At 55.0% G+C, this 14,170-nt stretch overlaps 1 protein-coding gene across 1 annotated transcript in view; it reads right to left on the bottom strand.

The window, feature by feature from the left end:
* LOC140393168 (cubilin-like) overlaps nucleotides 1-14,170 on the bottom strand; it is a 367,012-nt gene that overhangs the window by 146,957 nt on the left and 205,885 nt on the right. Inside the window, exon 19 of the mRNA XM_072479292.1 lies at nucleotides 12,566-12,713. Within this exon, the coding sequence (XP_072335393.1) occupies nucleotides 12,566-12,713 (148 nt within the window). The remainder of the gene's footprint in view (nucleotides 1-12,565; nucleotides 12,714-14,170) is intronic.

Here is a 14,170-nt window from a genome sequence, read left to right as displayed (position 1 = left end):
AGGCCGCGCTGCTCCCCCCACCCGACCGGAACAAGCGACCGCAACACCCGACTGGATGGCTGGCCGCCGCTCAGCCCCGAGGTTCGAGTCACGGGATGTGGAGGCGCTCCTGGACGCGGTGGAGCAGAGGAGGGACGCCCTGTATCCCGGGCACGGCCGCAGAGTTGCCCCACGCCACAGCCGGCGTCTGTGGAGGGAAGTGGCAGAGGCCGTCACCGTTGTGGCCCTGACACCACGGACAGGCACCCAGTGCCACAAGAAGGCGAACGACCTCGTCAGAGCAGGCAGGGTGAGCCTCCCCATATCCCCCCTCCCCCATATCCCCCCTCCCCATATCCCCCCTCCCCATATGCCCCCTCCAACCCATATCCCCCCTCCCCATATCCCCCTTCCCATATCCCCCCTCCCCCATATACCCCCTCCCCCATATCCCCCATATCCCCCCTCCCCCATATCCCCCCTCCCCCATATCCCCCCTCCCCCATATCCCCCATATCCACCCCTCCCCCATATCCCCCCTCCCCCATATCCCCCTCCCCCATATCCCCCATATCCCCCCTCCCCATATCCCCCCCTCCCCCATATCCCCCCCTCCCCCATATCACCTGATCACTGCCTGATGTCTAACCATGCATGCTTCATTGTGTATCGCAGGACCAAACGTCCAGGCACCCATCCCCGCAGATGCAGACTGCCCGCAGGATGCCCTTCGGAGGCCACGGGAGACGGAGAGACCCGCACCCTCCAGCATGCGACGCCCGCAGGATGCCCCTCGGAGGCCACGGGAGATGGAGAGACCCGCACCCTCCAGCATGCGACGCCCGCAGGATGCCCCTCGGAGGCCACGGGAGACGGAGAGACCCGCACCCTCCAGCATGCGACGCCCGCAGGATGCCCCTCGGAGGCCACGGGAGACGGAGAGACCCGCACCCTCCAGCATGCGACGCCCGCAGGATGCCCCTCGCACACCACGGGAGACGGAGAGACCTGGAGCAACAGGGAGACGACACCCCCGTCACGTGCGGGAGCGACCACCCAGCGACGAGGGGGACAGCCACAGGCCCCCGTCACATCCGAGCCAGGACACCACTACCCAGGACACCACTACCCGGGACACCACTACCCGGGACACCACTACCCGGGACACCACTACCCGGGACACTACTACCCGGGACACCACTACCCGGGACAGCACTACCCGGGACAGCACTACCCGGGACAGCACTGCCCGGGACAGCACTGCCCGGGACAGCACTGCCCAGGACACCCCTACCCGGGACACCACTACCCAGGAAGACGAAATACCGGACAGTGACTCAGAGTGGATGGGTGGAGACGAACCCCCACCCCAAAGTGCCATGGACTCAGAGTGGGACGAAGAGCACGACACAACGCCACTGCTGTCACCAACACCCTCCACCATCGCAGAAACACTCACCACGGTTGGGCACTTTAGTGATGAGGCGTCTGGTTCACTCACTGGTGCGCACAACACAGCCGTCCCGGTAGAGCAGGTGGAGGTAGGAGCAGCAGAGGGGCCGGGCGGTCGGAGGGCAGCCCAGCCCAAGCGAACATCTGCCGCCCAGATGGATCCCAGGTTCCTGGAGTTACCACACCCACACATAGATCCGATGCAACCACCGACCCAGAGACGAGTGAAGAGGGTGACAGGCGGCTTGCGGCGGCTGCAGTCGCAGGTGGAGGAGTCCACCCGCGTCCAGGAGCTGGGAGTGGTGCCGGTCATGCGTGCCACCCAGGCCGACACCGCACGGGTGGCGTCCACGGTGGAGGCAATGGGTGCGACGGTGTCAGACATGGGGAACGGTTTGCGAGGCCTGGGGCTTTCCGTGCAGGCGGGGTCTGTGGCCCAGGAAATGGCTGCCCTCTCACAGGAGGCCATGAGCCAGTGCCAGCGCCAGATGGCAGAGGCGCTCAACGCCATAGCCCAGTCTCAGCAGGCCATGGCCCAGTCTCAGCAGGCCATAGCCCAGTCTCAGCAGGCCATGGCCCAGTCTCAGCAGGCCATGGCCCAGTCTCAGCAGGCCATGGCCCAGTCTCTGCAGGCCATGGCCCAGTCTCAGCAGGCCATGGCCCAGTCTCTGCAGGCCATCGCTGAGGGCATCGGCGCCAGTGGCCATGTGCGAGCCGGCGTCGCACTGTCACAGACAGGGTTTGCCAACCCCCTGGGCTCCATGGCTGCAAACCTGCAGACCCCTGTCGATACCAGCACGGGCTTCCAGGACTGGCAGCGCCAGATGTTGGGGGGGCGTCGGATGGCCAGTCCGTTCGCATCCCCCACCCAAGTAGAGGCCTGGGGCCCATCGGGCACCCCGAGGGAGGAGGAAATGGTGTGGTCCGTCCTGGCTCCCCCTGTAGGGGAGGTCCCGGTACACCGCGACACCTCGGACTCCCCCCCTTCCGTCCCAGGTGCATCAGGTGGGCAACGGGCAGGACAGGCTGGCAGCTTGCCATCCCAGTCGCCCGGGCCGCAGCCTGGCCCATCTAGGCCAGGACGCCCCAGGAAACGGCCGCCAAAGGGATCCAGTGTCAGAGGGCAGGAATCACAGGAGTCCACCTCCAGTTCTGCTGTACCGTCTGGGGAACCACGTAGACATAGTCAAAGGGCCCGTAAGGACAAACAATTAGACACTGAGTAAGTTGGCACGGTTGCAGGGCACAGATGAGTTTTAGGGGCTAGGGCACGTGCATGAACTCCTTTAGTTATTGAAGTCAATGTTACACCTACAGAAGCTGCCTTTGTGCTCTGTCCAAAGTGTGCGGGGGTGTCATGTACGTTGAGCGCAAGTGTGTGTGTGAGGGGTGGTCTTACCTCAGCCCCAGGTGAGTCTGCCCCCTTCCCCCTGGGCCGCAATCAACATCCCCCGGGCAGAGGACGGGACCGTGCGCTGCAGTGTCACAGCCGCATGCAGGGATGGTCCGGGTGGATGGTGGGACTGTGGCCATGGGTCAGACATAGTCCAACGATGTAGAGCCAGGAGCTCATCGCAGGGCGGGTTGTCATCATCCTCCATGGCCTGCGATAGACACGCGTCCACCCGCAACTGTGTGAGCCCGGCCTGTTGTGCCGCAGGTGGATCGGCAATGGGGGGGGGGGCGGTGGTGTGCATGCGGGTGGGGTGGGTGGGGTTGGGGAGGGGGGTGAGGGTGCTGGGTGGGTGGATGGGTGGGGGGTGTGGGTGGTCGGCTGTTGCCATGGTGTGTGGTCTGTGGCCATACTACCCGATTCCCACGCCCATCTAGTCAGTGAAGCGGGCGTCTATCAGTCTGTCCCGTGCCCGCTGGGCCAGCCGGTAACGGTGGACAGCCACCCGCCTGTGTCTAACCCGTCTGCCCTGACCATTACCCCCATCCCTCTCATCTGGGGAGGACTGCGCCTCTTCCTGCTGCTCCTCCACTCTGCCCTCCTCTGCCTGCGGCACATCGCCCCTCTGCTGGGCTATGTTGTGCAGGACGCAGCACACCACAATGATGCGGCCGTCCCTATCTGACCAATACTGGAGGGCGCCCCCAGAGAGGTCCAGGCACCTGAAACGCATCCTCAGCACGCCAAAGCACCTCTCTATCACTCCCCTTGTCGCTACATGGGCATCATTGTAGCGGTTCTCCGCCTCATTGCGTGGCCTCCGTATAGGCGTCATCAGCACGATCGCAATGGGTAGCCCCTGTTGCCCAGCAACCAGCCCCTCAGCCGGGGATGGCGTCCCTCGTACATGCCGGGGATGGATGACCGCGACAACACGTATGAGTCGTGTACACTGCCTGGGTGACGGGCGCAGACGTGCAGGATCATCATGCGGTGGTCGTAGACCACCTGTACGTTCATCGAATAGGTCCCCTTCCTATTGGTGAACACGGCCCTGTTATCTGAAGGTGGCCGCACGGCGACGTGCATCCCATCGATCGCGCCCTGGACCATGGGGAACCTGGCCACGGCAGAGAAGCCCACGGCCCGGGCATCTTGGCTGGCCCGGTCAACGGGGAAGCGGATGTAGCGGTGCGCCATGGCATATAGGGCATCTGTCACTGCCCGGATGCACCGGTGCACCGATGTCTGCGATATGCCGGACAGGTCCCCACTCGGTGCCTGGAATGACCCCGTTGCATAAAAGTTCAGGGCCACCGTAACCTTGACGGACACGGGGAGAGGGTGTCCCCCGCCAGTGCCATGCGGTGACAGGTGTGCCAGCAGGTGGCAGATGTGTGCCACGGTTTCCCGCCTCATCCGGAGTCTCCTCCTGCATTCCCGGTCCGTGAGGTCCTGGTATGACTGCCGGGGCCGGTACACACGGGGCGCACTCGGGTGCCTCCGTTGCCGTGGGGCCGCGACGTCCTCCTCCCCCTCCTCGTCCTGTCGGTCAGGTGTCCCTCCAGCCTGGGCGGCTGCCGCCTGCCCCTCTGCGGCAGCCTGCACCGCCTCTCTGGCACGCTCCTCCTCCTCCTCATCCAGGGCAACATAGACATGAGCGGCTGCCGCCACGGCGGCCAACATCGCTGGATGATCGGAAAACATGACGGCCTGGTGGGGGGAGGGGAACGACGACATGTCATCATTGCCCATATCCCCTCCTCCCCCCAGCCAGGTGGCATGGACCGCATGGGTCCATCTGTTGGAGGCTGGCACCTGGCCAGGTGGACCAACTCACTTGCCCTCGCATCCCCCTTCTCGGCACGGACACCCCACCCCCCAACCTCCACCCCGGCACGGACCCCCCCCAAACTCCACCCCGGCACGGATCCCTCCCCCCAACCTCCACCCCGGCACGGACCACCCCCCCCAACCTCCACCCCGGCACGGACTTGCCCCCCCCCCAACCCCCATCACAGCCCGGACCCCCCATCCCGGCACGGCCCCCCATCCCAACCTCCACCCCGGCACGGACCCCCCCCCCCCAACCTCCACCCCGGCACGGAACCCCCCCAACCTCCACCCCGGCATGGCCCCCCCCCCAACCTCCACCCCGGCACGGACCCCCCCCCCAACCTCCACCCCGGCACGGACCCCCCCCCCAACCTCCACCCCGGCCCGGACCCCCCATCCCCCTCCCCGGCACGGACTCCCCCCCCAACCTCCACCCCGGCACGGCCCCCCCCCAACCTCCACCCCGGCACGGACCCCCCCCCCCCAACCCGGCACGGACCCAACCTCCACCCCGGCACGGACCCCCAACCTCCACCCCGGCCCCCCAACCTCCACCCCGGCACGGACCCCCCCCCCAACCTCCACCCCGGCACGGACCCCCCCCCCAACCTCCAACCCGGCCCGGACCCCCCATCCCCCACCCCGGCCCGGACCCCCCATCTCCCTCCCCGGCACGGACCTCCCCCCCCAACCTCCACCACGGCCGGCCCACCCCCCCCCCCTACCTCCACCCCCCCCCAACATCCACCACGGCCCGGCCCGGCCCCCCCCCTACCTCCACCCCGGCACGGACTCCCCCCCCAACCTCCACCCCGGCACGGACTCCCCCCCCCAATCTCCACCCCGGCATGGACCCCCCCAACCTCCACCCCGGCACGGACCCCCCCCCAACCTCCACCCCGGCACGGACCCCCCCCAACCTCCACCCCGGCACGGACCCCCCCCCCCCAACCTCCACCCCGGCACGGACCCCCCCCCCAACCTCCACCCTGGCACGGATCCCCATCCCCCTCCCCGGCACGGACCCCCCCCAACCTCCACCCCGGCACGGACCCCCCCCCATCCCCCTCCCCGGCACGGACCCCCCCAACCTCCACCCCGGCACGGACCCCCCCAACCTCCACCCCGGCACGGACCCCCCCCCAACCTCCATCCCGGCACGGACCCCCCTCCCGGCACTCCCCCGGAGCCCAGCCTTCTCTAACCACCCCACGCCGCACACACACACACAACCCGAGACACACCTCTCCTCACGCATTCAGACTGCGGCTACGCCATCGCCTGCCCAGAGCCAACCCCCCCAGGCCGTCACTCACCTCCACGCTGGTTGGCGTGAGCCTGGAGCACCGGGTCATGCCGATGAAAAGGAGGTTTAATTTACGTCGACGTGAACGGTCATCACGTCGATGGGACTTCGGCACATCCGGAAGGGAGAATATCGGCAGGCCGAAAATCGGCTGCCTTGCGCAGACCCATGACATTGTCCGACGGCAGCGGCGCCATTAATGCCCCGCCGACTTTTCTCCCTTCGGAGACTTCGGCAACCGGCGGGGGCGGGGTTCACGGCGGCCAACGGCCATTCTCCGACCCTCTGGGGGGTCGGAGAATGACGCCCTTGGTTTCCGACATCAATTTCAACCTGTGAGAGATAGAAACTGGGGAAAAGAGAAATACTCAAGGGTAGAGGTCAAGGTGATCTGATGGGAGATAATAAGGAGAGTGTACCTCAGATTAAAAAGGAATCCAGGAGGGTGGAAGAGACATGAAAAGCTTCAAATGTTTTCACTGTAAAGTCACAGTGTTGGTGGTTGAAGAAAAACACTGGGAAGTCTGATGTGGTAAAGCAGGATTAGACAGTGGGGCTTGTTAAAGTGGTAAAGGAAAGCCCAAGTGAAGCAAAGGAGGTGCAAAAGATTGTGCAACCTGCTCAAGAGGTGATTGATAAGAAGGTGCCTGATCTCTTTAAAGAATTTACTTGTGTGGGTAAAGTTTACTCATGTGTACCAGGCGGAGCAGATAAAGATTTTAAGAGATACGGGAGCTAGTCAATCTTTGATGGTAAGAGATGAGGAGTTATGTAGTTTGGGAGGAATATTGCCAGAAAAGGTGGTAATATGTGGAATTCAGGGTGAGAAGAGTAGTGTTCCATTATATAAGGTAAGGTTGGAAAGTCCAGTGAAGACTTGGTGAAGTGGTAGTAGGAGTAATAGAAAAACTATCTTGTCCAAAATACAGTTTATCTTGGGTAATGATATAGCTGGATCACAGGTGGGAGTGATGCCTACTGTGGTTCATAAGCCAGTGGAAAATCAGACAACTGAAGTCTAGCCAAAAGTCAATTTGGAAAAGTCCAAGTCACTTTCCTTGGCCATACAATCAGACAGGGTCGAATGGTCCCACGGTATGTGAAAACAAAAGTTATTGGGGAGTTTCCAATACCCTCGACACAAAGGGAAATAATGCGATTTCTTGGCATCTGGATTTGGTTCTTCACTTTGAGTTAGAATCATTAAAACCTCCTTTTGCTCTCCATCCCTTTCAAAGTACCTTTTAAGCATATTCACATGACATGTGTGATATGATCCACAAAATTTAACTCCATCTTTCTGTAGTCCAGGCCAATAAAAATGTTTTTGTATTTTAGCTCGAGTTTTCCTTACTCCCAAATGACCTCTCAGTAGTACCTCAAGTGCTGCTCGCAAAACCTCCTTTCTATACCTACCGGCAATACCACTTGATGAACTTCTGCCTACTTTTCATCCGCCTGCATATGTAAAGGTCTCCATTACCTCATCAAGACATCATTTTTACAGTAATAACACTCTGGTATACACTTAGATTCCTCTTCTGTGTAAGCTTTCTGATACATCCATTTTATTTCTATATCTTTCTGTTGTAACTCCGCCAATTTTACTGAACTAAAAATATCTGCCTCATCCTCCACCTGTTCAAGTTCTTTTCCAACCATCATTTCTGATAATTGAACTTCAACTTGATCTTCACTCTTTGATGTCTCCCCTTGTCTTAACCTATGACTTTGTGACCTTGTTACTACACAATCCAGAAAAATCCCAGGATATTCGTCCTTCAACACTTCAGTTGTCTGATTTTCCACTGGCTTATCAACCACAGTAGACATCATTCCCACCTGTGATCCAGCTATATCATTACCCAAGATAAACTGTATTCCTGGACAAGATAGTTTCTCTATTACTCCTACTACTACTTCACCACTCTTCACTGGACGTTCCGACCTTACCTTATATAATGGAACACTACTCTTCTCACCCTGAATTCCACATACTACCACCTTTTCTGGCAATATTCCTCCCAAACGACATAACTCCTCATCTCTTACCATTAAAGATTGACTAGCTCCCGTATCTCTTAAAATTGTGACTTCTTTACCTGCTCCTTCTGGTACACGAGTAAATTTTACCCACACAAGTAAATTCTTTAAAGAGATCAGGCACCTTCTTATCAATCACCTCTTGATCAGGCTGTACAATATTTTGCACCTCATTCACTTCATTTGGGCTTTCCTTTACCACTTTCACAAACCCCACTGTCTTATCCTGTTTTACCACATCAGCCTTTCCCGTGCTTTTCTTCGACCACCAGAACTGTGACTTTACATGGCCTAGTTTATTACAGTGAAAACATTTGATACTTTTCATTTCTCTTCCACCCTCCTGGATTTATTTTTTAATCTGAGGCACACTCTCCTTATTATCTCCCATCAGATCTACTTTACCTCTACCACTTGAGTATTTCTCTTTTCCCCAGTGGGGGCGAGGGCTTGGGTGGGGTACTCTTTCCAGGGGCTGATGCATACTCAAACCATATCCGTTGGGGGCAACTTTTGTCCCTGCCTATTGCCCAACGGTCAGAGGCCTCGGCAGTTGATGGGGGTTTTGGATGGTCGGTGGGGCTACAGGCAGAGACAAACGTTGCTCCGCAATGGATGCACACGATCCTGGGGTTGGCATGGTAGTGCTGTGTCTCGTTGCCCCCCGGGTGCCCCCCCCCCACCTCCCCACAACCGTCCATATGCAGACCCCAAGACGCGGCCTCATTAGAAGGGTGGAACTCGGGAGAGCTGGTGGCCACCGTCACACCCCCATGGGACTGGTCCGGATTGGCACTCAGTGCTCCCTCCTCCTAATCGGTGCCCCTAGGGCCATGGGGTTCACCTTGGGATGGAGGGCCAGCTGGTTTGAGCCCCTACTGACCCTGTATCATCTGGCTCTGCCAGCCCTGGCGTCTCCCCATGGTCTGCACCATCGTGTTGACGCCCTCTACGATGCTTTCAGTAATCGGGACATGTTCTGCAGCACCTTGGCAATGCCCACCTGTGACTGGGACAAGCTTTTCAGCGCCTTGGCCAGTCCCATCTGAGAGCAGGACACGTCCTGCAGAACTTCATCAAGGTCGGCCTTGTACTGGGTGACATGCCCCAGTGAGGCAGACATACTGCCAGGACCCTCAGTCGTGGCCATCACTGAGTGCATGATGCTTTGGACACTTTCACTCATGGTGCCGACTTCATGCACCAGGATCTTCACTGCGGCTGCCACCCTTGCAGTGTTGGCCTCGGTGCCACTCATTGCTAGTGCCATCACCTGCGCCCGTAGCCTCTCGGACTCCTTCAATCGGCTATGGATCTGCTGGAGTGATGCTGACATCTCCCTCTGAACATCCTGGTTGGTCCCTATCATCTCCATAAGCTCTAACTAATACTGTTCCAGAGGCTCAGCATCAGGTTGTGACCCAGCTGAGTCCAGGGATCCAGCAGACCTCCAATTGCTGTCTCGCCTGGGGGTTCCTGCCTCAACCAGATGTGCATCATCAGCAGTATGGTGCTCATCGGATTGTGCCCCAGAAGCCTGTCCACTAACATTTCACACCAAGGTGTGTTTATCTGCGCTGGTGGAGAATGGGGGTGACAGCTGTGATGCGACTATGACAGTTGCATCCTCAGAACTCTCCTCACAACTGTTTTACTTGGGGTCAGGAGAGGGTGCCGCCCGGGATGGGCCGGTGTCGTCGGCTGCTGGACCTGTGGGAGAATGAACATGTGGTCAGTGGGAGGGATGGGTCGATCGTAAGGCAATCACGACTCATGTTTGACTTGTCCTCCAGATGGAGCCTGTTTGATCCTCACCTCTATGGCGTCCGCCAGCATCCGCACTGGTGACAGCCCTATTCTCGGCCACACCAGACACCCCCAGGGCCCGCTCCTCACAGAAGGTGAGGAGTCTCAAATCTGGCACCACACCGCCAGTCTGGGCCCTTTTGTGGCGATTGTGGGAGAGGTTTTCCCGAGAAGACATAGAAAGGGCATCGTTAGCCACACATGTGGTTCACCGTTCTGGCAGGTGTGAAGGGAGGGTTGGGGTGGAGGGGAGGTAGAAGGGGCGGGTGGAGGGAGTGTTGAAGAGGGAGGGGGATGGAGGGGTGGTTGGGGGTCGCCTGGGGGATGCTCCCTTGGGGGGTGGGATATTGGTGTCTATTCACTTGTGCTGCTCAGTGTATGTCGTTAACCTTCTTCCGAACTGGAGGCCAGTCCTCCTGGTCACACTGCCTGAGCTGACTGCTGCCGCCACCTCGTCCCAGGCAGCACTGGCTGCCTTGTGGCTCACCCTCCGGGACCCTCGGGGGAACAGGACATCCCTTCTGGCCTCCACTGCACCCAGGAGCCTCCCCAGATCTGCATCCCCGAACCTTGGGGCCGGTTTCCTCGGCACTATTGTTGCGAGCTGGCTGGGGTTGGCTGAGCAAGTGCAGCTCAAGTGCTGCTCGACATTGTTTGCAGGGGGCTGGTGAGTGGGGTCCCGATGAATCAGTTGGCAAGCCGGCATTCAAAGCGAGAAGCCCGTGAGGCCTCGTTATGTGGACCAACATTGAATAGTGTTTCCGGCCTCACGGCCTAGATTTTATTATTCCATGAACTAGACAGCCTCTCAGATTCTACACTCGAAGTCGTCCAAAACTCCGCTGCCGTATCCTTAATCTCACCGAATCCTATTCACCTTTTAATCGTGATGCTCATTGGCCAACATTGTCGCCTGGTTAAGCAATGCCTCCCCATGACAGCAGATTTTCTGGTAGGATTAGCTACAGGTAGGACAGGACAGGAAGGACATTTTATTGCGTTAAAGCCTCTTCATAAATATAAATTGCTGCTTTGTACAAATGCACTTTGAATCACTAACTTATTTCTCCAAACATATGGTGGCAGTCACAATCTCCAAATTAAGTTCAGCTACAGTTCGGTTTGCTGAGACAAAATGACAAATTGAATGTTCTCTGTTTTCTGTCAATAAAATTGTATATGTTAATTGTCAATGATTCAACTTTCTTTGCTGATCAATAAAGCGAAACAGATTCAGGAAATGCAGAGACAGCGCACAAGTAGTTGTTATGGGCCAGTGCTTAGAAACGCCCAAGTGTATTATGGAGTTCACCTGACCTATAACTTTTTATGTTGAATTTGGCCAGGGTGACCACAAGAACCTTCCCTAAGGTGTTTTTCAACAGTCTTCCCAGACACTTCAATCAAAATAAGCTTTATTCTAAGAACTGAATTGAAAATGAAAATCGCTTATTGTCACAAGTAGGCTTCAAATGAAGTTACTGTGAAAAGCCCCTAGTCGCCACATTCCGGCGCCTGTTTGGGGAGGCTGGTACGGGAATTGAACCGTGCTGCTGGTCTGCCTTGGTCTGCTTTCAAAGCCAGCAATTTAGCCCTGTGCTAAACCAGCCCCTTAATATTCATACAGACACACAGCAAGAATTTTCAACAATTACAAATATAAAGACACCCAACAGCGACAGTAATCTATGTATAACAATAAATTAATTCCCCCTCAACTGTTCCAATCCAAAAACAAAATCCCCAAAACCAAAAACCCCTTGTCAAGGGTGTGGGCTGGCACTCTGGATTCTCACTTGAATAAGACTGGCTTTCCCTGAGATTCTGACCCCGTCCCACCAGAAGGTTTAAACCCTTATGGAAAGCAAACTATATCTTAAAAGCCACCACCAAGGTGACTTTTACTGGAACAGATATTTAAAATGAAACTAGAGAGACAGGCCAAACACTTCTTTCTCCTATCTCAGTCCACAGCAGTCAAAAAAATGAAAGCGAAACCAGAAACTTCACACAGCCCAGCTCCACCACACAATGACATCACTGAAGCCATGTGATCAGACAGAAACCTTTCCTAAATGAACACTCACATGACATAATGGAAAGGCCTACTGCCTGGTGCTTTATAATCAAGAAAATGTGTTTGGCACACAAAGGCTCAGCAATAGTGTTTCCCAACCATAAACTCAATATACTGGTCCGAGAGAGAGGCCTTCAGTCCAAGGATCCACAATAGTATGAAAGGGGGTTCTCAGCAGTCGTTGCCTACAGGGAGTCTGGGTTAATTGGTGGGAGAAAAAGGTTTGCCTGGATTTGACTACTGACAGCTGCCAGGAAAGTGAACGCACATGTGAATGAATCTTTTGTTGTTGTTGAAGATAGGTTGATCTTTGAAGAAGTGAAAGCTCTTCTAGTTGATGAAGATGACTGGGCTTGGTGGCCACATGGGGGTAATCAATTATATCTTGCATTCCAGGGAGTTCAGCTATTGTGACAAAATCCTCTGCCCATTGTGCCCAGGGCGTACCATCTGTATGAAATTTAAAGTACTGTTCAGCTCTCGCATTAAGAGTACGTGTGATCTGCAAGATACAGTGGTGTGCAGCTGCTTGTGAGACGCCAGCAAGGTTTACAGCAGATTCTTAGAAGGCACAAGAGGCTAAAAACGTCAGTAAATCCATTGGCCATGGTTATTAGCCAACAGATACCTCTGACATTATCCAGTTACACTGAGTAGAAACACTGTTACTCACTGAATATCAATGAAGATTATCTGTATTCTTTCATCGCTGTCCACAAATATATACCAAGTACATTTTGCATTATTTGGATAGCTCCGTGGATAATTGGGGCTGGTAAATGTTCCACTATCATCGTCAAGTTTCCCTCCACATTGTGTATCTAGTAACAATGAAATGAGAAAATGAGAAACTTAAAACATGCTGTATTTTTGTCCTCCAATATATCTGTCTTTACTCTCCTTGAGAATTTACCCCTTTAGCTCTGATATTATTTGATGAGTCACATACTTCAGCAAAGATGATTTTCTCCTTAAAGTGCCAAATCTGAACAGCACAATCTAATGCTCACCCATTGTCCAAGGTTTATTTCATTTTCATTTATCAAATTCATTTTCCTATTTACATTTGTAATATTTACAACATCACCAGTAAATGGACGAGGGACAATACAGCACCCCATTGTAAATAATTAGTTTCACAAAAGGAATATAAGAGGAGAAAGTTATGAAATGAAGATTAATGAAACCCAGGTTGCTTCAGCCAATTAAGTAAAATAGTGTTCTGTACTGTTTCATTAAGATTATTTAGAGCTCATCATATAGAGATAAGAACTCTATAACTTGCTATGTATAATGTGAGCTGGTGCTGAAAAAATTAAACATGTGTTCAACATTCAAATACAGCACCTGTCGATCAAGATCAAATCATGATAATGTTTTGGAAGTGAGGAGATTAATTTATATTACAAACATTTTTCTTCTGGAGCAATTTGAAGGTTTTGGTCACTGTAAAGGCTGATAATATAAATTAGAAATCCTGAAAAGAAATTTTTCCTGCTCTAACTTTTCCTCATCTTAAGGCTGGTGTGTTGACCTGCTCCTACAAGTTGGATGAATCAACTAAGGCTGTCTAAAACCTATTTCTGTTGTCAAACTATAATTTCTAGAATGTACCACAATCAATACAGTTTACATGATAATCAATAAGATGACTGCGCTGAACGGTGATAGTCCTGTTGACAAATTCTGAGTGTGTGAGAGAGATGCAACCTGTTAATTATACTATCCAACCTTTTCTTGTGGAACTATCACCTCAGCAATCTGCAGGCATTCAGAAAATAAACAATGGGGATAATCTCTGATATAAATGATTCTGTGTCATGTTTGGAGTCCATTGGAATCAGAAGTGGACTTATAATGAAACACACAACCCTGCAGTGTGGGGCTCTGGCCAATGGGGGGCGGGGGGGCATACTGAGAGGTGGCTGTGGGAGCACCAATCAGAGCACAGTAATTCTGAGTCTGCTGATTGGCTCAATCCTGCAAATAAAGCAGAACAATTGGGTTATGATTGGTGGCGTCCCCTTAGGAAAACTCTGTCCCAGATGTTGAGAGGTGCTGGTGACTTGAGGGCAGTTCGGAAGGATCTCCAGATTCTTGTCTGAAATTTCTGAACTTAACGTTAATAAAGCAACAAATAGGGCTCTGACGTTTGGGCCCGGCAGCCTGAGGTAACAGTGAGGTTGCGACCTTACGTCGGGGTGTGAGCCTGCAATGCCATCAGCCATGACCGAGGAGGAGATGCTGGCCAACATCCATCGAGTGGAACAGCGGGGTG

The sequence above is a fragment of the Scyliorhinus torazame genome, chromosome 16 (assembly GCF_047496885.1).
Source record: "Scyliorhinus torazame isolate Kashiwa2021f chromosome 16, sScyTor2.1, whole genome shotgun sequence".
Classification (NCBI taxonomy): Eukaryota; Metazoa; Chordata; class Chondrichthyes; order Carcharhiniformes; family Scyliorhinidae; genus Scyliorhinus; species Scyliorhinus torazame.
Note: the sequence above shows the minus strand (reverse complement) of the source record. Positions and strands in the feature narration are given on the sequence as shown.